This window comes from Eurytemora carolleeae, unplaced genomic scaffold (assembly GCF_000591075.1).
Source record: "Eurytemora carolleeae unplaced genomic scaffold, Eaff_2.0 scaffold226, whole genome shotgun sequence".
In the NCBI taxonomy this organism is placed as follows: Eukaryota; Metazoa; Arthropoda; class Copepoda; order Calanoida; family Temoridae; genus Eurytemora; species Eurytemora carolleeae.
This window is the reverse complement of record NW_019396119.1, coordinates 33,732-61,726: the sequence shown is the minus strand read 5'-3', so window position 1 is coordinate 61,726 and position 27,995 is coordinate 33,732. Positions and strand designations below refer to the sequence as shown.

The 27,995-nt window shown below is 32.4% G+C and overlaps 1 protein-coding gene and 1 long non-coding RNA gene across 2 annotated transcripts; both read left to right on the top strand.

The window, feature by feature from the left end:
- The first annotated feature begins 19 nt into the window (after positions 1-19).
- LOC111695489 (FMRFamide receptor-like) lies at positions 20-16,952 on the top strand. Its single transcript, XM_023464836.1, has 11 exons — positions 20-93; positions 4,211-4,274; positions 5,518-5,586; positions 6,751-6,869; positions 10,190-10,272; positions 10,417-10,472; positions 12,621-12,706; positions 14,348-14,459; positions 14,904-14,960; positions 15,484-15,579; positions 16,869-16,952. Exons 1-11 carry the CDS (start codon positions 71-73, stop codon positions 16,950-16,952), a joined length of 849 nt encoding a protein of 282 aa, XP_023320604.1. The 5' UTR covers positions 20-70.
- A 167-nt stretch (positions 16,953-17,119) lies between these two features.
- On the top strand, positions 17,120-20,334 carry LOC111695495 (uncharacterized). The gene is made up of 3 exons (XR_002763884.1): positions 17,120-17,160; positions 18,205-18,244; positions 20,251-20,334. It is a non-coding gene; the product is annotated as an uncharacterized LOC111695495 (long non-coding RNA).
- The last annotated feature ends 7,661 nt before the right edge of the window (positions 20,335-27,995 follow it).

Here is a 27,995-nt window from a genome sequence, read left to right as displayed (position 1 = left end):
TTACTCTATATTCAATTTCAGACAAAATGGTTAAATACGTTTAAGAGGAGAAGGGTGTTCAGTGCTGAAAATGAATTTGGAACTGTTGGACCTGTACGTATATACTTCTACAGGGTTTCCCAAAAAGAATGAGACCAATAGGTCCCCTTAAAACCGGTTTTAACTACAGGGTTTCTGCAAAATGTCGTGACTTTTTACAATTTAAGGCTCATTCCTTGTGGGTCAAACTGTATTATTAATTTAATGCTTTTAATTTGCAGATACTGAATACGTTAAAAAATGTATCAATGCTGAAAAAGATATTTCGTCTTTTATGTCCTATTCTTTGTTGGGGACCCTGTACATAAACCGAATAAATTTTAATATTTAGAAATATTATAACTTTAAGAACAATTGAACGGTACTCTAGAATTTAATAAAACACTTCTGCCTTTTTCCCCTTTAAAACAAGTACATTCTTTGTAAAAATTTAATACTTTTATTTTATTTGGAAATATTAGAACTCTAAACGCAATTGATGGACCCTCTAGAAGTCAGGGGGGAGGGGCTTAACCTCCTTGAGGATTTTACCCCCTATGTATAATATATTGTATGCGCCCCTGCGCTGAAACCATCCGATCTTTAAGAATTTAGAATTTACTTAGAGTACATTTGACTTGCGTAAGATCATAATAAAATTAAGGGTTGCTTCATTTCAAGGTAATAACACAAGGAAAGTTATTTCAGAAGTTTACGCATCTTTTGTACTGCAGTGTACTGTCTCTGGGCGGTAATGTAAACACAAGACGGATGTCGAAGCCTCATATGGGATCCATCTTTCGCGTGAAAAATAAATGAAATATTCTGTTCTTAGGAAACTATTATGTGAATTATTAAAATTATCAAAATTAAATGCTTTTAACCTTCTTTGATACTAAACGAACACTGATGCATCTATTCTTGTTCAAAAATTCCGCCCAGAAAGAACTGATTTCAATATGTACGCAGAGTATACGCAACTGTAATTAACTTTCCTTGCATTAGTACCTTGCTTCATTAAATTTCCTATATTAGATCCAAATTAGACAGCAAAATAAGTTTTCATGTTGATCAATGTTGATCAAAATTTATATTTCTAAAACTTTTTTGGAATTTAAGTTTCTTTACATTTTGTGTTAAAGTTTTGTAGTTACTTTTACAGATTAAGGGGTTTTATATATAAAAATAATTTTATATTTTACTGCAGGGTTACCCACAAAGAAAGAGACTGTTAAAAGGAATTGAAATGCTTCAAATAGGAAACCAAGTTTGAATTAAAAATACTGCCTTGAATGGGGTTTTAAATGCCTTATGAAAGGATTGGCAACGAAAGAAAGAAGAGTACTGCAGTTGCAGTGAATCATGAATAGAAGGAAACAGATAGTATAAATTACATACAGTCCTCTCTGGAGTCTCATTCTTTGTGGGTAACCCTGCAGACAAATATAAAATTCTTTTCATACGTTATTTTCAGATATTATTTTTTTATATGCGACTTGTAATGCACGTGTATCAAATATTCATTTTAATCTTTTAAAGGTCACCATTTGTATTTTTTGGTTTAAAGAGACAGAGCAGAAAACTTTAGAATGGTGGATATCAAGATCAATGCTTATATGCTGGTTTAATGAAACAGAGCTGAAAACTTTAGAATGGTGGATATCAAGATCAATGTTTATATCCTGGTTTAATGAGACAGAGCTGAAAACTTTAGAATGGTGGATATCAAGATCAATGCTTATATGCTGGTTTAATGAGACAAAGAGAATGGTGGATATCAAGATCAATGCTTATATCCTGGTTTAATGAGACAGAGCTGAAAACTTTAGAATGGTGGATATCAAGATCAATGCTTATATGCTGGTTTAATGAGACAGAGCTGAAAACTTTAGAATTGTGGATATCAATATCAATGCTTATATCCTGGTTTAAAGAGACAGAGCTGAAAACTTTAGAATTGTGGATATCAAGATCAATGCTTATCCTGATTTAAAGAGACAGAGCAAAATACTTTAGAATGGTGGATATCAAGATCAATGCTTATATCCTGGTTTAAAGCTATAGAGCTGAAAACTTTAGAATGGTGGATATCAAGATCAATGCCTATATCCTGGTTTAATGAGACAGAGCTGAAAACTTTAGAATGGTGGATATCAAGATCAATGCTTATATCCTGGTTTAATGAGACAGAGCTGAAAACTTTAGAATGGTTGATATCAAGATCAATGCTTATATGCTGGTTTAATGAAACAGAGCTGAAAACTTTAGAATGGTGGATATCAAGATCAATGCTTATATTCTGGTTTAATGAGACAAAGCTGAAAACTTTAGAATGGTGGATATCAAGATCAATGCTTATATCCTGGTTTAATGAGACAGAGCTGAAAACTTTAGAATTGTGGATATCTTTTTTTAAGATCTAAATGTTTATTTTGTAGAATTATAACATAAAACATTATTGGTTTAAAAATATGTGTATATACTAAACATACATGTTTATAATGACATTTTACATTTATATATTTTCACTGTCTATTAAACAAAGATCAGTTCTCGAATGTGCATGAACCAAATCACATCCTTTTGTGCTGGAATCTTTTGAGACAAAGCAGGCATAGAAATCCCCCACTTTTGCTCTTGTTCTTTTTCCAGTAGAACCCGCTCTAGGGGTTCCTGTGCTATCAGAAACTGCTTTAAGTGTTCCTCCTTGACCTGCACCTGTTCTTTTGGGTCCTAACTGGCTGAAACCTTTACTGCTGGTTCTTTTTTTGGATAGAACCATTCTAGGGGCTTCGGCTGTACTGGAACCTGTTCCAAGGTCAGGAACTGCTAAAGAAATTGCTCCGGGGGTTCCATTTACGGGCCTCAGGATTTCTTTTCTTCTATTTATCCTTCTCCTTAAGTTTCGAATCTGAGTTTGTGTTTTTTGTTTCTCCTGGTTCCATCCTGATGACAGAGAATCCCCGGACAAGGATAGAGGAGAATTCGTGAGTGTGAAAAACTCCTGACCTCCCCTATACCACAGGTTTAGTGAAACATCTAGGCCTGATAGAGAAAACTGATGATACAAGTCTAGGATCCTTTGTCTGAGTTCCATAGTAACTATAAGGTGTAATTCAACTGATTCAGCTTACAGATTGTACTGCAGCCGGTATATGTATACATGTTGACAGGAGTAAAGGTGGGGTGGAACTGAGTAAAGGTGGGGTGGAACTGTGGATATCAATATCAATGCTTATATCCTGGTTTAAAGAGACAGAGCTGAAAACTTTAGAATTGTGGGTATCAAGATCAATGCATATCCTGATTTAAAGAGACAGAGCAAAAAACTTTAGAATGGTGGATATCAAGATTAATGCTTAAACTCCTGGTTTTACTAAACCCAAGATTATTTTAAAACGCATTCGATATCCAAGAAAGAAGTTAAAAATCTAACCAATCAGCGTTAAGATGTACTCTTTAACTTTTGAAAAACCGGTTTTGATTTCTGGTGTTGATGGTATCATGTTAGGTGAACTAAACATCGATTGAACGAACGTAAGTTTTGGATTAATGTTTATTAAGACTAACGTTCAAAATGACAATTGTCCTAATATATTTTTTTTAATAATTTTATATTAACATGATTAAATATTTGTTTAAAAGCTGGCTTGTGAACAACTGACTTTAATTCAATCGGATATTAGTCCAATCGATATAGCATAGTATGAAACGTAACTTTTATACAGAAGAAATATCCAAAAATAGGATTATAAAAAGAAAATAAAAATTGTGTACATCAGATTAAGCAATCGTAAATTAAGGATATCTCATTCTAAAGTTTTCAGCTCTGGCACCGTAATATTGTTTGGCTCTACATCTACTGACTACAAGTGTCAACTTTTGAATAAAGTTTTGCAACCAGGAGCCGGAACTTTTGTGTAGTGTATTCTCAATTTAAATTATTCCTGCATGTGTTTGATTGACTTGACCACAACGGGATACCGAAAAGGAACTAACTTAATTCCCAGGTTGAGATTAATGCTTGATCCCCAGATTCACGACACAAAAGTTGTGACCCTGGTTTATTTGTCATTGGAATTTCTTAATAAACAAATAATATTGATAATTGATTAATTGATTATTGATCTGTTGATGTTATTGATTGATTGATTAATTGATTGATTAATTGATTAAATAATTTTAATTCTAGGTCTAGTTTTGTCCCTGAAGACCCAATATTGGAAGAATTTCTTCAGTTTATTGAGAACAACAAGGTATTTCTTCAGTTTATTGAGAACAACAAGGTATTTCTTCAGTTTATTGAGGGCAACAAGGTATTTCTTCAGTTTATTGAGAACAACAAGGTATTTTTTCAGTTTATTGAGGACAACAAGGTATTTCTTCAGTTTATTGAGGACAACAAGGTATTTCTTCAGTTTATTGAGGACAACAAGGTATTTTTTCAATTTATTGAGAACAACAAGGTATTTCTTCAGTTTATTGAGAACATCAAGGTATTTCTTCAGTTTATTGAGGACAACAAGGTATTTCTTCAGTTTATTGAGAACAACAAGTTATTTCTTCAGTTTGTTGAGAACAACAAGGTATTTCTTCAGTTCATTGAGAACAACAAGGTATTTCTTCGGTTTATTGAGAACAACAAGGTATTTCTTCAGTTTATTGAGAGCAACAAGGTATTTCTTCAGTTTATTTAGAACAACAAGTTATTTCTTCAGTTTATTGAGAACAACAAGGTATTTTTTCAGTTTATTGAGGACAACAAGGTATTTCTTCAGTTTATTGAGAACAACAAGGTATTTCTTCAGTTTATGAAGGACAACAAGGTATTTCTTCAGTTTATTGAGAACAAGGTATTTCTTCAGTTTATTTCCGGCAACTGATTCTGAAGAATTTATTTAACGAATTCTGGAGAAATTCTTATAACCAAATCTGGAGAATTTCTTGTGAAGAACTTTGAAGAAATTCCATGGAATTTGTCAAAAAACAAGTTCTTGTAACTAATTCCCTGGACAGTTTTGAGAAGTTTGTTGAAAATTGTTCCCCAGATTTTTGAAATTTTTTTTGTGAATTTCTCCAAATTTTTTCACAAGAAATTTACTAAAATTTCTTTGGAACATTTACCCGTAAATTCTTAAGAAATTCACAGTACTAGGAGTAGTGGCGTTCATTCCCTTTATTACGTAGAGTACAGGAGTAGTGACGTTAACTACCTTTATTACGTAGAGTACAGGAGTAGTTGCGTTCATTCCCTTTTTTATGTAGAGTACAGGAGTAGTTGCGTTCATTCCCTTTTTTATGTAGAGTAATGGAGTAGTGGCGTTCATTCCCTTTATTATGTAGAGTACAGGAGAAGTAGCGTTCACTCCCGTTATTATGTAGAGTACTGGAGTAGTGGCGTTAACTCCCTTTATTACGTAGAGTACAGGAGTAGTGGCGTTCACTCCCTTTATTACGTAGAGTACTGGAGTAATGGCGTTAACTCACTTTATTATTTAGAGTTCAGGAGTGGAACCTGTGGAAGATGTCAACATTATGCACCCTGGCACCGCAGGCCAGGCTAAAGAGGTAATTATCAATCAATCAATTAACAATAAATCAGTCAACCAATCAATCAATCAATCAGTTTATCAATTATTTAAAAGAAATTCTTGACAATTGAGTGTTACACTTTAAGGTTTTCGACAGCCATTTGACGAAAACAGAAAACAAAATCTTATTTGTCTTTGAATTGTCTGTTTTATTAAATGTCTTCTCTATGAAATGTTTGATCTATAAAATGTCCTTTCTATAAAAAAGTCATTTTCAATTGAAATTTTTTATCTATGAATGTCCAGTCTATAAGATATCCTACCTACAGGGTTACCCACAAATGATGAGACTGTTTAGACGGCCTGAAACTCATAAATTAGGAAAATTCAAAGTTTAAATTAGTCATCTAAAAAAGTTTACAATTGCAGAAAACCGGTTTTGTAAGGAAACAGACAGTTTATATGCCGTACAGTCGTATCTAAAGTCTTATCCTTTGTGGGTGACCCTGCATTATTTTGTAATCTTCACGTTCATATCTTGATCTTCTCCGGTGCACTTAATAAAGAGGACATTTTTAAAAAAAGTTTAATTTTTAACAAGCTCTTTTCGAATCGCAAGTTTACAAGTAATTAAAGAGAAAATTTTTAAATAGATAATTTTTCTTTGCTTCTATGTTTTTGTTTATCCATGCTGTTTAAAAGCTTGACATAAATCAAAATTGAAATCGAAAGTCGAATTGCCTATCACCATATGATAACGGTTATATCTAAATTTTTCTTTTGTAAAGACACTCAAACTAACCTTTAAAATCTATGGCATTTGAACTGGAAAACAAATATAAATGTCATCGAAAAGTTGATGAAACACACAGTTTAATTACGTAATTTCAAGATTTTTCTTTGAAATTAGTTTATTTTCAATTTTGAATTCTCTTTAAATTTTACCTACGGATTTCTTGTTATAAAAGCAATGGTGGAATGATGCCGAGATGCAATTGGGTACTTTTATCTAAATTCTATCACGTTTTCGTCTATAATTCAACAATCTTTAAACTTGTGGAGTTTTTTTTTACTTTTTCGATTCAGAGAGCATATACACAAAGAGAAAGGCGAAAAAAATATATTTAACACGAGAAATTGGGATTGAAAGTCTCAGTTTTTTGGGCTGAGGATTGAACCTTTATATACCCGTGATGTTTAGATATTTATCTATCTGGTGGAGGGAGTACTGATGACTGGAATAGGAGTATGTGGAATTATCCTAAATGTTCTATCTGTTTGCTTTTTCATCCGCCAACGAACCCAGAGACTATTCCATAGGTAATCTACATCACTTTAGACAGATAGTTTATATCCCCAGTAAATTGTTTTATATCCCTAGTAAATTAATTTATACCTCTTGTAAATTATTTAACATCCCCAGTAAATTATTTAACATCCCCAGTAAATTTTTTATATCCCTAGTAAATTATTTTATACCCCTTGTAAATTATTTTATATCCCCAGTAAATTATTTTATATCCCCAGTAAATTATTTTATATCCCAAGTAAATTATTTTATATCCCTAGTAAATTATTTTATACCCCTTGTAAATTATTTTATACCCCTTGTAAATTATTTTATACCCCTTGTAAATTATTTAATATTCCTAATAAATTATTTTATACCCCTTATAAATTATTTTAAACCCCCAGTAAATTATTTTATACCCCTAGTAAACTATTTATGTCCCAGTAAATTATTTTATATCCTCCCTATTAAACTATGTATACTCCCAGTAAATTATTTTATATCCCCAGTAAATTATTTAATATTCCTAGTAAACTATTTTAAATCCCTAGTAAATTTTTTATATCCCCAGTAAATTATCTTATATCCCCAGTAAATTATTTTATATCCCCAGTAAATTATTTAATATTCCCAGTAAATTATTTTATATCCCTAGTAAACTATTTTAAATCCCTAGTAAATTATTTTATATCCCCAGTAAATTATTTTATATCCCCAGTATATTATTTAATATTCCCAGTAAATTATTTTATATCCCCAGTAAATTATTTTATATCCCCAGTAAATTATTTTTTATCCCCAGTAAATTATTTTATATCCCCAGTAAATTATTTAATATTCCCAGTAAATTATTTTATATCCCTAGTAAATTATTTAATATTCCTAGTAAACTATTTTATATCCGTAGTAAATTATTTAATATCCCCACAGTAAATTATTTTATATCCGTAGTAAATTATTTTATATCCCCAGTAAATTATTTTATATCCCTAGTAAACTATTTATGTCCCAGTAAATTATTTTATATCCCCAGTAAATTATTTTATATCCCTAGTAAACTATTTATGTCCCAGTAAATTATTTTGTATCCCTGGAAAACTAGCCAAAAATATAGATTAGTAAGAGTCCAAAAAAATCCAAATTGTCATTATTTTTTCTTCTAAAAACATGAAAAAAACCGTTAAATTCTTAGCAAAAACGTCAGTAGATGGAAATGCGGGAACGTATTAACAAAATTCTAAAAAATGTTAAATTGCTATTGTATTTTCTTTTTAATTGCCGTATGGATATAAATCGTTTTTAAATGAACTATTCCCAATAATTCTTCAAATGAAACTCGATAGCTCACGCACCTCTGCCCCTTTAGTATTAGTAAATTCAACCTATATGAAGCATAAAGTCAGACCGCGTCAACCTTGTTGCACCGGCTAGTCCTGTCCACAGAGCTAGGTACAGTACAAACTGTCAACGGAAAAGTTGACCCGGCTCGGAAATTCAAATGTACTACGGCTGCCCGTGCGCTATCGTTGTGAATCAGAAAGACCCTGCTCTATAAATGCAGGGTCACTTGAAATACCTTGTTTTATTGAGGAATTTTTCATTCATTCTTTTCTCCTGCAGAGTCTGAAAAATATCTCCAATAATCCATCCTTTGTCAGTGACATTCTTAAACCAATGCTAAATAAATTGATTGTTGAAGTCAATAAACCTTAGGTTTCAGAAAAGAAAATATTTTCAGCAAACTAAACCCCTCGTGTTTTTCTTCTAAATTACTTAAAAACTTTTTTATTAATTCAGCTATTAGATTAAAAATAATTATTTTTAAAAAATTTACCGACGTACTTTTTGAATTTAAAAAAATCCTTTTTTGCACCCTAACTATTAAAGTTTGAGATGTAATTTTTTTAATGAGCTTGCCTTGAATAGTTGAACAAAGGACATGTTTCACACTCCGTTATCTCAACTTTAAGGGCTAAATCATGGGGGGGGGGGACTGGAAAACATACCTCCCCGGGGCCTTTGATAGACAAAAATAACCTAACCGGGATAGGGTTGAATAATACTTTTTATTTTCCATATTATTTATGATGTGTTTGTTTTGAGTAACTAATTTTTTTATTTTTCTTAATAGAGTGTCACCAACTTATAACAAGTCCTAAGGCATACTACCTGAATGCTTTACTTTAGCTAAACCAGACTCAATTCATATTTAGACCTACTTCCAGTCATTGGCTCTGTGTAAAGCCCATAAGACAAGTTTTTTTGCAGATTATTGAGGTAGAGACCAAGGGCTTTTCAAAACTGTACTGTTGTAGATTTTATCACACTGAGAAAATTTTATTTTGTAATCACGGGAATTTTTTAAGCACTAAACTATACATTATGTTTCATGCTTTGCCATAAATATATATGTCACATAACGCCAGTCTTTCTAAATCAATCTTAACTACAGAAAAAGCACTGTATTTCTTTCTTCTCTACCTAGGGTTTAAGCCAGGTCTATTCAACGCGAGGTTTTACACTTAACTAACTATTTTTTTAAACATAAGGTTACAGGTCAAATAGGGTGACCGGCGTAGCGGGCACCCAACTAGGACACATTTATATATATTTACAAGGTTCATGAACGATAAAGTTAATCTTTTATTTGGTTACGAAGTGTGCATAAAATGATGATAATAGTTATTAGAAGGAATATAGATAAGGTATCAGGTTTCCCTGATATAGTACTCGGGGATATTTATTACATGTATAATACCATAAAACATAGCATGAAACAAATTATAGTTCAGTTCTTTGCCATATATTTATATATATAATATCATTAAACATAGCATAAAACAAATTATATATAGTTTCATGCTTTGCCATATATATATATATATAATATCATGAAACATAGCATGAAACAAATTATATAAAATTCAGTTCTATAGTTTCATGCTTTGCCATATATATATATATATATATTTAATATCATGAAACATAGCATGAAACAAATTATATAAAATTCAGTTCTTTGCCATATATATATAATATCATGAAACATAGCATGAAACAAATTATATATAGTTTCATGCTTTGCCATATATATATATATATATATATTTAATATCATGAAACATAGCATGAAACAAATCATATAAAATTCAGTTCTTTGCCATATAAAATGTGAAATTGAAAATGGAAATGTATAAATATGTTAACTATAGCTGGCCAAACTGCAGGACCAAATTGGCTGACAATTTTCTAGGGAACCCATGGGTATCCAGGGGGTTAAAAAGGCTAAAAAATATAAAAAATGATGAAAATATATTTCAGATAGTTGTTACCAAATATTTTTATTTAGACTGTTAATGCAGCTGGCTGTAACTGATACTTTGTACCTTCTATTCTCCCTTCTATCCTTCTCCCTTCCACTGCTATACACAGGTACTATACATTCCGTACAGTCGTCTCTGAAACGTCATCATTTGTGGCGAACCCTGTATCAACCCTTTATTACTGATGGACATTAATCATTCTTTTCGGAAAAAATGCTAATTTTTAATTATCACAAACATATGTTTTTTTTAGAATTTGCTGAAACCCTGTACAAATACACCCTTCCTTATACACTTCCCCTAGCACAGGTATTTAAAGGGAGTGTTTAGTTAATATACAATGTATTATCTTTAAAAAAGGGAACTACAATTCACGGCAATTCCCTTTAATATTTGCCCATCTGCGCGTTTACAACTATGTTGTATTCTAGACAACTATGGTGATGTCTATGTATCTAATTATCTTGTATTCTAGACAACTATGGTTATGTCTGTATATCTAACTATCTTGTATTCTAGACAACTATGGTGATGTTTATCTATCTAATTATCTTGTATTCTAGACAGCTATGGTTATGTCTGTATATCTAACTATCTTGTATTCTAGACAACTATGGTGATGTCTATGTATCTAACTATCTTGTATTCTAAACAACTATGGGGATGTTTATCTATCTAATTATCTTGTATTCTAGACAACTATGGTTATGTCTGTATATCTAACTATCTTGTATTCTAGACAACTATGGTGATGTCTGTATATCTAATTATCTTGTATTCTAGACAACTAAGGTGATGTCAGTTTATCAAATTATCTTGTATTCTAGACAACTATGGTGATGTTTATCTATCTAACTATCTTGTATTCTAGACAACTATGGTGATGTCTGTTTATATAACTATCTTGTATTCTAGACAAAAATTGTTATGCCTTTTTATCTAACTATCTTGTATTCTAGACAACAATTATTATGCCTTTTTATCTAACTTTCTTGTATTCTAGACAACAAATGTTATGCCTTTTTATCTAACTATCTTGTATTCTAGACAACTATGGTGATGTCTGTTCATATAACTATCTTGTATTCTAGAAATTTATGGTGTTGTTTATCTATCTAACTATCTTGTATTCTAGACAACTATGGTGATGTCTTTTTATATAACTATCTTGTATTCTAGACAACTATGGTGATGTCTGTTTATATAACTATCTTGTATTCTAGACATTTTTGGTGTTATTTATCTATCTAACTATCTTGTATTCTACACAACTATGGTAATGTCTGTCTATCTAACTGTCTTGTATTCAAGAAAACAATTGTTATGCCTTTTTATCTAACTATCTTGTATTCTAGACAACTATGGTGATGTCTGTTTATTTAACTATCTTGTATTCTAGTCAAATATGGTGATTTCTATCTATCTAACTATCTTGTATTCTAGACAACCATGGTGATGTCTGTTTATCTAACTATCTTGTATTCTAGAAAACTATGGCGATGTCTGTTTATTTAACTATCTTGTATTCTAGACAACAATTGTTATGCCTTTTTATCTAACTATCTTGTATTCTAGACAACTATGGTGATGTCTATATATCTAACTATCTTGTATTCTAGACAACCATGGTGATGTCTGTTTATCTAACTATCTTGTATTCTAGAAAACTATGGTGATGTCTGTTTATTTAACTATCTTGTATTCTAGACAAAAATTGTTATTCCTTTTTATCTAAGTATCTTGTATTCCAGACAACTATGGTGATGTAAGTTTATTTAACTATCTTGTATTCTAGACAACAATTGTTATGCCTTTTTTATCTAACTATCTTGTGTTCTAGACAACTATGGTGATGTCTATATATCTAACTATCTTGTATTCTAGACAACCATGGTGATGTCTGTTTATCTAACTATCTTGTATTCTAGACAACTATGGTGATGTAAGTTTATTCAACTATCTTGTATTCTAGACAACAATTGTTATGCCTTTTTATCTAACTTTCTTGTATTTTAGACAACAATTGTTATGCCTTTTTATCTAACTATCTTGTATTCTAGACAACTATGGTGATGTATATCTAGCTAACTATCTTGTATTATAGACAACTATGGTGATGTCTGTTTATATAACTATCTTGTATTCTAGACAACTATGGTGATGTCTGTTTATATAACTATCTTGTATTCTAGACAACTATGGTGATGTCTATATATCTAACTATCTTGTATTCTAGACAACAATTGGTATGCCTTTTTATCTAACTATCTTGTATTCTAGACAACTATGGTGATGTCTATTTATTTAACTATCTTGTATTATAGACAACTATGGTGATGTTTATCTATCTAACTATCTTGTATTCTAGACAACTATGGTAATGTTTATCTATCTAATTATCTTGTATTCTAGACAACTATTTTGATGTCTAACATATCTAACTATCTTGTATTCTAGACAACTATGGTGATGTCTGTTTATCTAACTATCTCTCTAACCTTAGAACGATATATTTCAGTAGTCCATCCGCTCCTACGACATAGGTAAAGTACTTACATTGAAGGGACTGTAAGGGTAATTTCAAGTGACCCTCTTTGCAAAGATTACAACACCGTATTTACAACAGTACTCTTGAAACCCTTTTCTGATCACATTTGAAATTGATATCATTGTTTGCGTTTCTTAATGTTGATTATTTTCATTTTTGGTTTATCTGCTAAAGTTACTTGCGCATTTCTTGTTGATACAAAAAAGAAGCTAACAGAAATAAACACTTTTTGAGCCGGAAAAACAACAATTTCTTCCATTGTTTTTATCAGATTATGGTTCCAAGTGCATCGGTGTGAATCGGGCGTTGCCATATTTCCATGGAGTTTCACTTAAAATTTCGCGTACAGTCCCTTTAGGTTGTTTATTAAATTGGTAATATGAAAACTTAAATATGTTTTTACAAACTAATCAGACAGTACTATGCCATTCACTTCTTTTAAACTAAAACTAAAAACAAAAACCTTGCAACGTGCAGTTTTGAAATATATATGACTAACGCTACAAAAAAGTATTAGTGAGTTAATATATGAGGGAAAACAAAACCCTTCAAAATCTGATCCATTACTTTCATAGTTTTAATTGTTCAAGAGGCATTTATAAATTGCAATCCTTTTTTAATTAACTTCTTATTTTTAAAAATCAAATTGAAAAAAAATTTCCGAAAAAAAAGTTTCGATAAAAAAAATTTAATATTTATCCTATGTTACCCCCGGGGTAGTCAAGGGTTCCCTAAAAAATTTCAGTCCATTCGGTCCAGCTGTTATGCCGGCTTTAGGGAATATATACACGAATGTCTTGTTTTATTATTACCAATGGAAAAAAAATTTCGAAAAACAAATTGGAAAAAGATAAAAAATGTTATAAAAAAGAAGAGTTTTTTTAAGCCTATATCACTCCCCGGGCTACCCATGAGTGTCCGCAAAAAATTTCAGCCCATTCGGTCCCGCTCCCGCCGTTTGGCCGGTCAGAGGGAAATTATGAACGAATGTCCGATCATAGTTTGTTTTAAGTAATACTTTTTTAAAATTCTAAGATAGGGATTTTAATTGTTTTAACAAATCTGAAAGGGACTGTACAGTGTACACTTATTTCAGTTTTGGTCACCATTTTTAAAGCGGCATGTCCAATTCACAACGGTGCCATTTTTTCTGATCAAGATGCATGAAAAATCCATCAATAACTCATTACAAATTGATTATTTAAAATTGCACTTTCTCTATAAAGTTACTTGCGAATTTCTGCTTCAGAACTGATGGAGGAAACTATTAGAATTATACAATTTTCCATCTAGTAACTTAAAAGACAATATTATTGATCAGATTTAGGTTTAAAGGGTACCGTTGTGAATTGAGGGCATGCCTGATTCACAACAGTACCCTGGAAACCTTTATCTGATTAATACTGTGGAAGATTACATTTGATAATTTCTCCATTGCTTATGAAGCAAGAAATCCTTATGTCGCTATTTCAGCGAAGAACTCACAAATAAAAAAAAAGGTTTTCAAAAAGTTAAAACATACTTTATCAGACAAAGCTTCTAAGTGATACTGTTGTGAATCCGACATGCCGTTCTTCATTGGAGGGTCACTTGAAATTACGTTTACAGTTCCTTTAATGATTTGTATATATCTTAGAACGAATGGAACCTGGAAAAGTTGTTTTTATCTCTCTTCTCCGCCTCTCCTCTTCTCTATACTCTTCACTCTTCCGAACTATTTTATCCTGTACACGGATACAGAAACAGAGGTGGACCTTAATTAAAGGGACTGTAGACGAACTTTCAAGTGACCCTTCGTATAGCCAGTGGTGGGCTCGATTCACAACGGCCTTGTATGAGTAAGAACTTATGTTATATTCATGAATTATAACTTATTTTTTAGCAACTAACTTGCAGTATTCTGCTACAAAAACATTGGGGAGAATCTTCTCGAATTGAACACTTTTAAAGCTAAGAAAACGATGATATCTTTCACTTTATAGATTATATGAAGATTTTAAGGAAACCGAGGTAAATCTTTTAAAGAATGGTCAATTTCTTTAAATAAAATAAATATATTTTAAAGTAATTGAAATGGATAGACCATTTAAAAAACGTAAATGTAAAAAAACTTTACTATTAGGGTCACTTGAAAAAATGGATACAGTCCCTTTTAACTGTAAAACAACAAAACAAAACATTGCTTTTATCAGGATCATCATCCGCAGTTGAAATTTGCTAGCTTCAGGTCCAACAAAACATTTATTACGGTAATTATTAGTAATATATACTATTATCATTATTATCATTATAATAATTATTATCATTATCATCTATAAATATAACTAAGCTCTTCGCTCAATATATGTTAGCTACAGCTGGGTAAACAGCTGAGCCAAATTGGCTGACATTTTTGAGGGAACCCTTGGGCTTCCTGGAGTCACAAAGGCTCAAATTTTTTTTTGAATTCCCATGGGATATATTATTGTTATTATTATCATTATTAATATAATTATAATCAATTTTTTTTCTCCAACCTTAAGAATATTGAACGATGAATTTATGTTTGAATCTGAACCTTTAATCAGTTGAGTCAGATATTCCTGGCAAAATTGAAAATTGCAGATTAGCCAAAAAGAAGATACAAGTCAGAGAAAAATTTCACTGCTCTTTTTAAAATTTTGTTAAAAATTCTTAATTTAAAAATAAATTGTAAAAAATACAGTAACAACATCATAATTGTTATTATTATTAATACTAAAATTATTATTATTATTACTAAATATATTCAAGGTATATATATTGTGGATGCACTTTATCATGGTTACCATCCTACCCTTCATTGTACTCTTCTCCCTCAACAAGATTATTCACAGGAAGCTGTGCGAGGTAAACATCATTAAAGGAACTGTGAGAGGTAAACATCATTAAAGGGATTGTGCGAGGTAAACATTATTAAAGGGACTGTGCGAGGTAAACATCATTAAAGGGACTGTGCGAGGTAAACATCATTAAAAGGACTGTGTGAGGTAATCATCATTAAAAGGACTGTGTGAGGTAAACATCATTAAAGGGACTGTGCGAGGTAAACATCATTAAAGGGACTGTGCGAGGTAAACATCATTAAAGGGACTGTGCGAGGTAAACATTATTAAAGGGACTGTGCGAGGTAAACATCATTACAGGGACTGTGCGAGGTAAACACTATTAAAGGGGCTGTGCGAGGTAAACATTATTAAAGGGACTGTGCGAGGTAAACATCATTAAATGGACTGTGCGAGGTAAACAATATTAAAGGGACTGTGTGAGGTAAACATTATTAAAGGGACTGTGCGAGGTAAACATCATTAAAAGGACTGTACGAGGTAAACATTATTAAAAGGACTGTGCGAGGTGAACATTATTAAAGGGACTGTGCGAGGTAAACAATATTAAAGGGACTGTGTGAGGTAAACATTATTAAAGGGACTGTGCGAGGTAAACATCATTAAAAGGACTGTACGAGGTAAACATTATTAAAAGGACTGTGCGAGGTGAACATTATTAAAGGGACTGTGCGAGGTAAACGTCATTAAAGGGACTGTGCGAGGTAAACATTATTAAAGGGTCTGTGCGTTGTAAACATTATTAAAGGGACTGTGCAACATAAACATCATTAAAGGGACTGTGCGAGATAAACATTATTAAAGGGACTGTGCGAGGTAAACATTATTTTGCTTACATTTCTGCATATTCAAAAAACTGAATTTGAAGAAATATTATAAAACAAACAAACATACCTTACATAAACTTCTACATATACCTTTTCACTTTCGAGTTCAACTTTCATCATTTTGTGCTAACTTTTAACTTTTAAAGATCTTTTAACGGGAAAAAAAGTTGTACCAATACAATTCAAATATTGAATCGAGGTTAAAGAACACATTTAGTAAATAATGCTTTCTACTCCTACTCCTACTCCTACTCCTACTCCTACTCCTACTCCTACTCCTACTCCTACTCCTACTCCTACTCCTACTCCTACTCCTACTCCTTACTCCTACTCCTACTCCTACTCCTACTCCTACTCCTACTCCTACTCCTACTCCTACTCCTACTCCTACTCCTACTCCTACTCCTGCTCCTACTCCTACCCCTACTCCTACTCCTACTCCTACTCCTATTTCTATATTATCCAGGCGTCTAGTTCTGTTAGGAGGACAGGGGATGCCAAGGTGAGGCAACGAGAACTACGAATGGCGAGAGTTTCTCTAGGAAATTAAATCAATCAATAAAAAATCTAAACAAAACATAAATAAATTTTTAACTTCTTTATTCTACTCTAAAATCCGCCAAACCAAACTGTGCAAGGGCAAATAAATGGTTTAAAAAATCCGTTTAAAAAAATGTACAAAGATACTTCTTATGGATTTATTGATTGAGTCAATTTTAGGCATCGTCATTCTCTTTATGGTCTGCCATACTTTAAAAGTAAGCTTACTAAAAAAAGTTTGAACAAGAACATTTTTCCAATTTGAATTGATTATTTTTATATTTCTTTTTACTTTCGGTTTTCCCAACTAAAGCTGGGGATACTGACAGTACCTCCTATATACCTGTCCAATGTAAATCCACAACATTTCTAATTTCCGCCTTTTTATATTTTCCTTTTTCCGTCATTTTTCCTTTTACCACTAATTTCCTTTTCCCGCCATTTTTCTTTCTTTTTTCCATAATCACTCCATTATTTATTTTCTTAGTTTTCTCCATCTTTTATTTTCCTTGATTATTCAATTCTATATTTTCCTTGATTCTCCATCTTTTATTTTCCTTGAATCTCCCTCTTTTATTTTCCTTGATTCTCCCTCTTATATTTTCCTTGATTCTCCATATTTTATTTTCCTTGAATCTCCACATTTTATTTTATTTGATTTTCCATCTTATAAAAATAAAAACAAACAAAAATTGCATGGATTTTCAAAATTTTCAAAATCTAATTTTGTTAGAAGCAAAATTTTGAAAATTCGACCATCCATAAACCTTCTCTGGGGTCACACAAGGTCCCACACAAAATTTGGGTCCGATCGGTTCAACCGTTTTGAAGTTTATTGGACACAAACAAACAAGTAGACAGACAGACAAACAAGCAAAGTTTATAGATAGATAAATAGGTACAAAGATTTTTAATTCATATTTCATATATTTATTCAACTACAAAGCATGAGATATTACAAATAAGCAATCACAATTAACTATGCAGTTTGGACCCGCCTAACCAGGGTTGGCTGTTTTGAGTGGTTGGCCCAAAGTTTATTAACGATACTGAATATAATTGGTTACACATATCAAAATATGTTTTTGGATAGGTAAGGAGTTGATTGGAAGGAAGGAGATTGTCAGGTGATCTGTGGCAGGGTGAGATCAGAGGGATTTTAATGTAGAGATAAATTAAAATACAGGGTGTTAAGGATCATTGATTCAGAAACAGAAATAAGCTAATAAAGTTGATCATAATAAAAATTCAATTATTTTTAGCTCGTTCCAAACCTCAGTGAAATAATTTCGGGAGATCCGGGTAAGCTTTTTTTTTGTAGTAACCATTTTGCAGTTTTCTGGATTATTTATTTTAAAGGTTTTGTACATTGATACGCTTCTCTTTTTCTCTCTAATTAAAAACTTCCAAAGGGGGGAATGGGGGGGGGGAGAGAAAACATTTTCTTTTTCATGTTGAGAAAACATTTTATTGTTTCTGTTTAGTTCAAAAGTGTTTAGAAAATAAACTTTTATCCTGGTTTAAATATGCAAATTAAAAATTTGTTAAATCTTACATTTTTCGTGTTATGACAAAGATATAACATTTTTGTAATGACGTTTCATTTTTTGTCACTTAGATAAGTAACTGAACACTTGTCTCAAACCCTAATTTACTAATACTAATATCTTCACAACCTTGGAGTTCAAACACTTCTGTATTATATATCTCTATAGCTAGGCTTAAGAATCATGAGCTTAAAGTTTCGCACTCTGATGTCTTGCCTTTGATATTTCAAACTATGTAGATAAGGTCATAATAATAAGATTATAATGCAAGGAAAGTTATTTCAGAGGTGTACTGCAGTGTACTGTCTCTGGGCGGTAATGTAAACACAAGACGGATGTCGAAGCCTGACATGGGATCCATCTTTCACATAAAAAATCAATGAAATATTTTGGTCATGAAACTATTATGTGAATTATCAAAATTATCAAAATTTAATGCTTTTAACCTCCTCGGATACTAAACGAACACTGATGCATCTATTCTTGTTTACAAATTCCACCCAGAGAGAACTAGTTTCAATATGTACGCACTACGCAGAGTATACGCAACTGCAATTAACTTTCCTCTCAATAAAACCTTGAAATAGCCAAAGTTTAAAATATCAAATGTTCACACCCAATTTCTCTTCAAAACATAAACTCCATATATGTTTTCATGTGCTATGTAAATTGTACAAGATTGAGGAGTAGATTTAGAAATAATTTTAATTTTCAATTTGTTAAATTATTTTTAAGAATTGTACATCTTCATAATTTTAAATGCCCATTCTTTTTTTATAAACGAATTTTAAGCAGTCTCTTTTTTCATATGTTCAAGTGCAAAATTTAAATTGAAGGATTAAAGATTATTTCAGAAAATCCACCAAAATATAGTTATCAAATTACTTAGTAAAAAGTGTACACCTACGACTTGAATTAAGTCAACAGTTTGTTTGTTTTCAGTGGTGGTGGTGGTGAAGGGGGGGGGGGCCTAAGTTTAATTTCAAGTGATCCTCCAACGGTACCAAACATATCCTTGTCTGACCAAGTTTAAATCAGGGATGAGATTTTAAAAGCTTAAACCCGAGTAAAACCCAAACTCGGACTTAGATAGAACCCAAGTCAGGATTGGTTCTGATTCGACCAATGAGAAACTGTTTAGCAAGGTATTTCTCTCTGTAGCAGACAGAATGCCGTCAGATCATCTGTGAAAAGGAGATGTAAATTTCGAAAATTCAAACTTTATGTAAATACATTATTTTTATAGTAAGTTTATTTTATATATTTAATAAAATTTGACACCACAAATATTTCCGAGATTTTAAATGTAAAAATATAAAAGATTTTATGAAATTTACGATCATCAAGGCTCAAGTCTAGAGAGAGAAAAAACCTAGATGGTTGTTTTTTACTAAACTCAAGGCCATCCAAAACCTGGGTCTTGACTTGAGCTTTACTTGGGTCTAAACAGGCGCAAAGACCGGGTTTCACTCGGGTTTAAGCTTTTAAAATCTCATCTCTAAACTCCATGTTTTGATATATGGTTTTCCTGTAAAAGTAAATTATCAGGATTAAACACTTTTCGGTTTCAACATTTTTGATCAGATTAAGGTTTCAAGGGTACCGTTGTAAATCAGGCATTGCCATCTTTGCAAAGACGGTTACTTAAAATCTCGCTTACAGTTCACCATTAATAGTTTCTCTCTGTGCGTGTGGGGGGGGGGGGGGATTTTGCGCGCTATAATCAGATTCAAGATATATATGTTTTGTCCTTTTTTTCAGGTTTGGTGCCGGGTATGATTGAAGTATCTCATCTTCTTATTACAATCAATTCAAGGAAATGAAACTCAACATCAAGTTTTTTTTTAACAGTGAGACCCACAAAAATTGTGGAATAAAAAGGCGACATTCAAGAAATTTTTTAACAATTTTATGGGTTTATGCATTTTAAAATTAATACTATTCCAAACAAATGTTTTGCTCTAAAACTTTGCCTAAAAAATAATCCAATGTCATAAATCACAGCAGTTGTGCAATATCCACAAAATTATTTTATTTAATAATTGTGTAACATCTAGATAGTGGTATAACAACATTAAAACACATAGGATTGCTTAAATGATGTCTTCATATTCTATTCCATAAGTAGTCTAGCATTGGTATCTAGATTTTTTTTCCAGACGTTCCTTAACGTTTAGTAAAATTCGTAAAATAGTTTAAAAACAACTTTTCTGGGTTTCCGTTCGTTCTCCAGCTAAGAACTTGTGTACTGAACGCAAGGATGTAAGGCAAGGAAAGTTATTTCAGAAGTGTACACATCTTTTGTACTGCAGTGTACTGTCTCTGGGCGCTAATGTAAACACAAGACGGATGTCAAAGCCTGACATAGGATCCATCTTTCACATAAAAAATCAATGAAATATTCTGGTCATAGGAAACTATAATGTGAATTATCAAAATTTTCAAAATTTAATGCTTTTAACGTCCTCGGATACTAAACGAACACTGATGCATCTATTATTGTTTACAAATTCCGCCCAAAGAGAACTGGTTTCATTATGTACGCAGAGTGTACACAACCGCAATAAACCTTCCTTGCCTTACATTCTTGACTGAACGTAGGATGTGTTCAGATCCTAGCAAGTATATTTACCCTTGCTAATAGGTTTGCAACGGGGGAAATGATCAAAAAAGTGTTTATTTATTTATTCTCGTCACATTACTCTGGGATTATATACTGAAAATATAACAATAATTAATTAGGTTATAATTACAATTGTGGTTATTAATGAATAAGGCTAACATAATTGAATAATTCATTTTCCCCCTTGCCTCTTATTACAGTATAGTTTTTTTCTGCTTCGTTTAATAGCATTTATATTAATCCTATCTGGGGAGGTTTGCGATAACTCTAAAAGTATTTGAGCTCAAATTTTCAGACTTTTCTAAATAACAAATGCCCCTCACTAAAGGCTAAAAGTTTAGATTTTATAGCTACTGCCTGAGTCCTCAAGCATAATGCCTAAATGCTTTATTTTACCTACACCAGACTAAATCTATATTTAGATCTAACTCCAGCCATTGGATATCAACATTTTATAGCTCTTTGGAAAGCCTATAACAAAATCAAGAAGATTGCACAATTTTTGCAAAAAAAATTTTCACAGATTTTTCATAGACGTCTTTGAAGGGAATTTGCACATTTTCAGTTTTTCTTGGGTACACTTTTATTTAGGTTTTAAAAAGTTTGCAAATGGTTTTGGACATTTTAATTCGCTGGGTCAAGGACTTTTCAAAAATTTATAATTTGTTGTAATTGCGCATTTTTGGCACATTATTTGCATAATAACTAGATTTCGCAATAACTATTGTTTTTGTTGTTGTAAATTTACCATTTTTTTGCCGATTAATGAAGTAGGGCCCAAGGGCTTTCCAAATGTCATATATTTGTATCACAATAAGAAAACACGGGGGGGGGGTCAATTTGACACCTCCCCCCAGGAAGCCAGTCGGTACACCAGACATCAGGCTAAATAGGGTTAACAGGGTGAATTGTAAAAAGTAAAAAATGACAGTTGGAGCGAAGTCTCTTGCAACTTTTGATGGTCCGTGCGCAATGTATAGCATTTTCAAAACATCAAACTTGATGTTGTATTCACATGTACAGTATCAACTTCCTTGTTTACTATATTGGATCAGGAAGCAGCGTGTACAGCATATTAAAATGCAGGTACTGTATTCTGTATCCTTTTCTGTATTCTGTATTCTATGTCCTGTATTCTATATCCTGTATTCTGTATTCTGTTTTCTGTATTCTGTATTCTGTATCATGTATCATGCCCGGTGTTGCCCGTTTTGGGTTATTTCTTAGAAAGACATTTAAAAGATGGACATTTAATAGATAGGATATTTCATAGATAGCACATTTCATAGACAGGACATTTCATAGACAGAACATTTCATAGACAGGACATTTCATAGACAGGACATTTATAGAAATGAAGTCATTAAAGTGGCGAATTGGATCTAAGATTCGGCTAAAATGAACTGTGCCTTGATTCTCAGTTTTTGTTGACCAAACAAATCTGAAAATAATTTGAAAATTTAGTTTAAGTCAATACAGATGCCATAAAACCCCGATAGATGTCGAAAATTGTGTTAAAAGTGCATTAAATTCAAATCACAGAAAACAAAATTTTACGGTAATTACTAATTGAGGTGGTGGAGATTACCAATTGAGGAGCGCGCTTGCCGCAAAACAGATTTGGGTGTCGGTGATTACTATTTGAGGAACTCTGGACTCCCTCCCTGCCCCCGGAGTACCCGACGCGTGGGTTTCCTGTGCAGTCGTTTGGCCATATATATATTTATATATCTAAATATTATGTTTGTTAACTGAAGAGGAGATAATCATAAACATGAAAAACTGAAACTTTTTTGGTTAAGTGCTGTATATATAAACTGTACGTGTGACTTCATGTGACCCTCAATTCAAATTCACTTACAGTCCATTAATATACTTATTCTTATAAAAATGCATATTTTTGTTCATAGAAGAGGATTTCCTGCACGTGTGGATTCCACAGCACTACAGGTAGATAACTTGATTGATTTGATTGATTTGATTGATTTGATTGATTTCTTTGCTTTCATTGTTTTCATTGATTTCATTGATTTCATTGATTTCATTGATTTCATATTGGTTTTAGGAGGGTAATCCCAAACCCACCCTTCGTTTACCTTACCTGCATGTGGAGAAAGCCTTTTCTCCGAAAACGAAACGATCGTTTTTGAAAACGATCAAAAAACAAAACAAATAACGATTGTGTTCCAAAACGATTAATAACCCTAGCCCGCAAATAGGTAAATTGAGGTTCGGAAGCTGTGCAGGGGAGGTTGCCTTCCCCCCCTCCTGTGGAATTTTTGTTTGTTTTTGTTTCAGCTGCATCAGTTGCGACAATCTCATTCTCAAGCAGAACCGGAAATGGCTGAAGAGAACTCACACAATGGAAGCCATCATATGGTAAGTAGTGTAGACATAGCTAGATCCGATAATCATAGATGGATCAATGACGCAGACCGTCCTGCCTATCTTGCCTGATAGAGATTTACTGAACAGTCAGCTGCATGTAGCTTTATATTTTGAGTTAATCAATCAATCGAGGTGTAGATTTTGGGGTTGTTTTGTTATATATTTCCACAGTGTGTCCAGTTGTTCCGGAGAGGGAGCGTGGCTGGCTAGAACTTTGTAACAGTGATTATGAAAACAGGGATATTTTCGTTCTTTAAGTCCATTGTGCTTTCATGAACGATGCGGCATCTATACAAACTATAATTTTTTGAATTCTGTATAAGTTCGTTCTTGAAAATAACCCTCTCAGTTAAAAAAAATGGAAAATTCAAGAAATATTTTATTTTTTTATTTTTCCTGTCACATTTCTGTTCAATTTTCAAATTGGACCAATTGTGAGCACTAATCTGAAATTTTAGCTCAAAATCTCTAAAAGCGGTTAGAACAAAATATGTACCAAAGTTTCATGAAGCTTGCAATTTCATTTCTTCAAAACATTTTTCTGATGCCATGGCATAAATAATTTTTTCGAAATTTTCTAGGAAAATAACTTCCGTTGGAACTTTTGAAAAATTCTGAAAACTTTGAGGATCAACTTTTCAAGATTTCAATGATTTGAGATCCATCTTAAATTTAGGACAGAGATGACTCAATTGGACCTTGTAGTCAAAATGATGGATATATTCATCAACCCTTATCTCGTAATGATGGAGTAAGCTTCAAGCTACGTCCAGGATCCTCTAAATCCATCAAAACAGGCGGAGGAAGGGAGGGCTGTAGGGCTGGTGGAGGTAGGGAGGGCTGTTGGGCTGGTGGAGGTAGGGAGGGCTGCAGGGCTGGTGGAGGGAGAGAGGGAGGGAGGGCAGGTGGAGGAAGGGAGGAAGATAAGATCCTCACCAATGTCCTCTGTGGAAACAATATCGCCACGTGCAATGGGGAGTGTGTGAGTGAGTCCTCTGGTAACTCTATGGATATCAAAGGTAGAGATGGGCATGTTCGACTTTTTTCAATCTGTTCGTTCATCGTTCCTGAACAACCCATTTTGTTTGTTTTATTCAAACGTTTAAAAAATTGATTTCATGCGTTCTCAAAATTATTATTAATTTTCCATTTATTTCGTTTTTTTCTCACTGAATGATCGTTCAGCAAAACCGTTTGTTCTAAAAAAATGTGGGGTCAGTAAAAGAACAATCGTTTTTTATTCCAGTTTTTTTTCATTCGTTTTTATTTCGATTGTCCATCGTTCGTTTTTTCTGAGCAACACCCTTTTCCACGAAAAATTTCGTTCGTTGATAAAAACGATGTCCATCTCTAATTGAAGGAGATATTGTTCCTCTGAATATCTGTATTATTGGTTCACAGTTCAAACCAAGTCTAAACTCTAAACAAGAGGATAAAGCTAAGAGAAATCAATCTCATCAGTTTGCTTAATTTTAGAAAATATTTTAACTGAAGAAGTTTGGAATTCACTCGATTAAAGATTTTTTAAAGGGACTGTCACTTGTAAGGGTGATTAAAAGTGACCCTCCCTGCAAAGTCCGATTCACAACGGTACCCTGCTTAGAACCTTTAAGCGATCAGTAGTGGAAGATATTTTAAGGATATGTCCTGCAGTAGAAATGTGCACTTTTGTTGAAAAATCCCAATTGAAAATAATCAGTTTTATTTAATTATCAACATTGATATCTGATTCATACTTGACCTTAAAGGTACCGTTGTGAATCGAGCATCGGTATAATTTTAAAACCCAGTATCGGAAACTGAGTTGTCGTGAATGGGGTATAGAAATTTTGTAGATATACATAACTGAATATTGTATTCAGTTATATATATACAGGGTGTCCCACGAAACATGACAGTTGGTAAATAGTTATGAAAGTCGTATTTCATATACTTTATTAGATATTAAAGAATTTTTGCAGTTTATTTCGTTAAAAAAATCTTTTTTTGAAATATATTTTACTTTGAAACCAATTTTACTGTACATGACTCCCATTACTATTTGTATTGTTTTTTAATTGATATCAAACAACTTAACAAATTATGGAAGAAGACATTCTAACCTATTCAACAACTGTCATGTTTCATGGGTCACCCTGTATCTTTAGACGTAATAATGTACTATGTTGGATCACTGTAATAAATGTACCAATTTGGATCACTGTAATAAATGTACTAATTTGGATCACTGTAATAAATGTACCAATTTTGATCACTGTAATAAATGTACTAATTTGGATCACTGTAATAAATGTACTACTTTGGATAACTGTAATAAATGTACCAATTTGGATCACTGTAATAAATGTACTAATTTGGATCACTGTAATAAATGTACTACTTTGGATAACTGTAATAAATGTACCAATTTGGATCACTGTAATAAATGTACCAATTTGGATCACTGTAATAAATGTACTAATTTGGATCGCCGTAAGAAATAACTCAGGAAGAGCAAACTGTTTCTGTTTAGCGTCTATAAAATCAGATAAAAAATATTGCTCAAATCAAGTTACCTATGTTGAATGCCGCAAGCTTTTCTAAGATCAAAGACGACTGAGAAGTTATCAATCAATTAATATTATTCCGGGTTAGTTAGAACATCAGTGTAGTTTTGTTCAAACATCAATACTTGTCTGTAGACGTAATTTCCTGTGTGTGACCCCATCTATTGATAAAGTAACATGTCTGATTCACAAATTGCAAATTGCAAATTGAAAACCTTTGTCTGATCAAAAGGATGAATGAGTCGTACTTATTTTTCTCAATGAAAATTGATTATAGTTTAGTTTTATAAAAGTGATAGAAGAGCGACAAAAGTTAATTTTTGTTGTTTATAAAAAGGTTTTGCTTTGTGAATCGGACATGCATAAATAAAGAGTCAAAATCACCTCTACAGTCCCTTCATTACTAATATAATAGATTAATTAAGATAATAGATAGGACACTAGATGTCGTCTTTTCAAGATTTATTTGTGCTTCGTTGACAATAACCCTGAGGCTAAAGCCCAAAGAAGTTAAGCGAAGCCACTATAGAACAAGTCAGAAATAGAGCCTGTTCTACAAAGAATACGCGTAACCCCTTTGGGCTTCTGTCTTAGGCAGGGGCGGACACAGGATCTGTCGTCGTATACTTACATCGTTGGTTATAAACTTATATTTATTTTTAACAAGCTAGAAAAATATTTTTTTCGTCCTTCTCTTCTGATGATTAAATTTTTCAATAAATATTAATTATTATATTTCCATTAAATAAAAAATAATCAAATAGCTAAAAATTGAAAAACACATTTTTTGCCTCGAAATCTCAGGGGGGGGGGGCTACGCCCCTCCCTGAATCTGTCAGGGGGTGGCGAATGTCCCCCCGCCACCCCCCTGTGTCAGCCCCTGGTCTTAGGGTAATTGTGAACGAAACAAATATACTTCTTGAAATGACGACATCTAGTGTCCTATTTGTTATTTTAATCAATCTATCACTTCCATGCTCTAAACGTTTTTTTGTATATTTATACATCAAAATAAGAAAAAGATACATTTTTTCAAGGTACTAATGCAAGGAAAGTTAATTAAGTTGTGTATACTCTGCATACATATTGAAACTAGTTCTCTCTGGGCAGATTTTGTAAACAAGAATAGATGCATCAGTGTTCGTCTAGTATCCGAGGAGGATAAAAGCTTTTAATTCTAATAATTTTGATAATTCACATAATAGTTTCCTATGACCAGAATATTTTATAGATTATTTTTGTGAAAATGGATTCCATGTCAGGCTGTGGAATCCGTCTTGTGTTTACTTTTCCGCCCGAACTCAGTACACTGCAGTACAAAAAAGCGTACAACTCTAAAATAACTTTTCTTGCATTATATCCGTGCATTTTTTGGTGAGATTTGGTTAAAACTGTGTTATTTAATTTGCAATTAAGTTCAAATCACTGCGAACTAAACAGAAAGAGAAGTTCAAATTTAACTGGCACGGTTTTGTGACCTCGTAGCTCCTCATGTTTTGCTTTTACGCATAAGCATGATACAGGGTGTCCCAATAAACATGAGAATTCAGTGACGAATTCGATATCGTCTTTTCAAATAATTCTTTCATTTAATATTGTAATACCTACAGAGAAAGCTGTTATCTGTGAGAGTTTTGTCTGCTATGTTCACATTTTATTTGTTTATGTTTTGACTGCATACGGTTGTACTTAGTAAAACAAGAAAATTGCAGTATACAAACATTGTCCGTCTTCACTGTTCATCTTGAGAAGACGTGGACACATTTTTACAGTCTTTTACCCTTTCATAAAATAAATTCTAGCAGACATAATAATATTATGGCTTTTGAAATTAGGTATTACAATGCTAATTCATAACAAAGGCGATATCGAATTCGTCACTGAATTCCCATGTTTTTTGGGACACCCTGTACAATCAAATATACTTGGCTACATATCAAAGACCTTCA

Excerpts from the sequence above, each read along its gene's own strand:
- LOC111695489 (XM_023464836.1), top strand. The coding sequence starts at position 71 with ATGAATTTGGAACTGTTGGACCT. Across the intron at positions 5,587-6,750 it reads CCGCAGGCCAGGCTAAAGAG|ATATTTATCTATCTGGTGGA; the intron begins GTAATTATCAAT and ends CGTGATGTTTAG. Across the intron at positions 12,707-14,347 it reads CATCCGCTCCTACGACATAG|AACGAATGGAACCTGGAAAA; the intron begins GTAAAGTACTTA and ends TATATATCTTAG.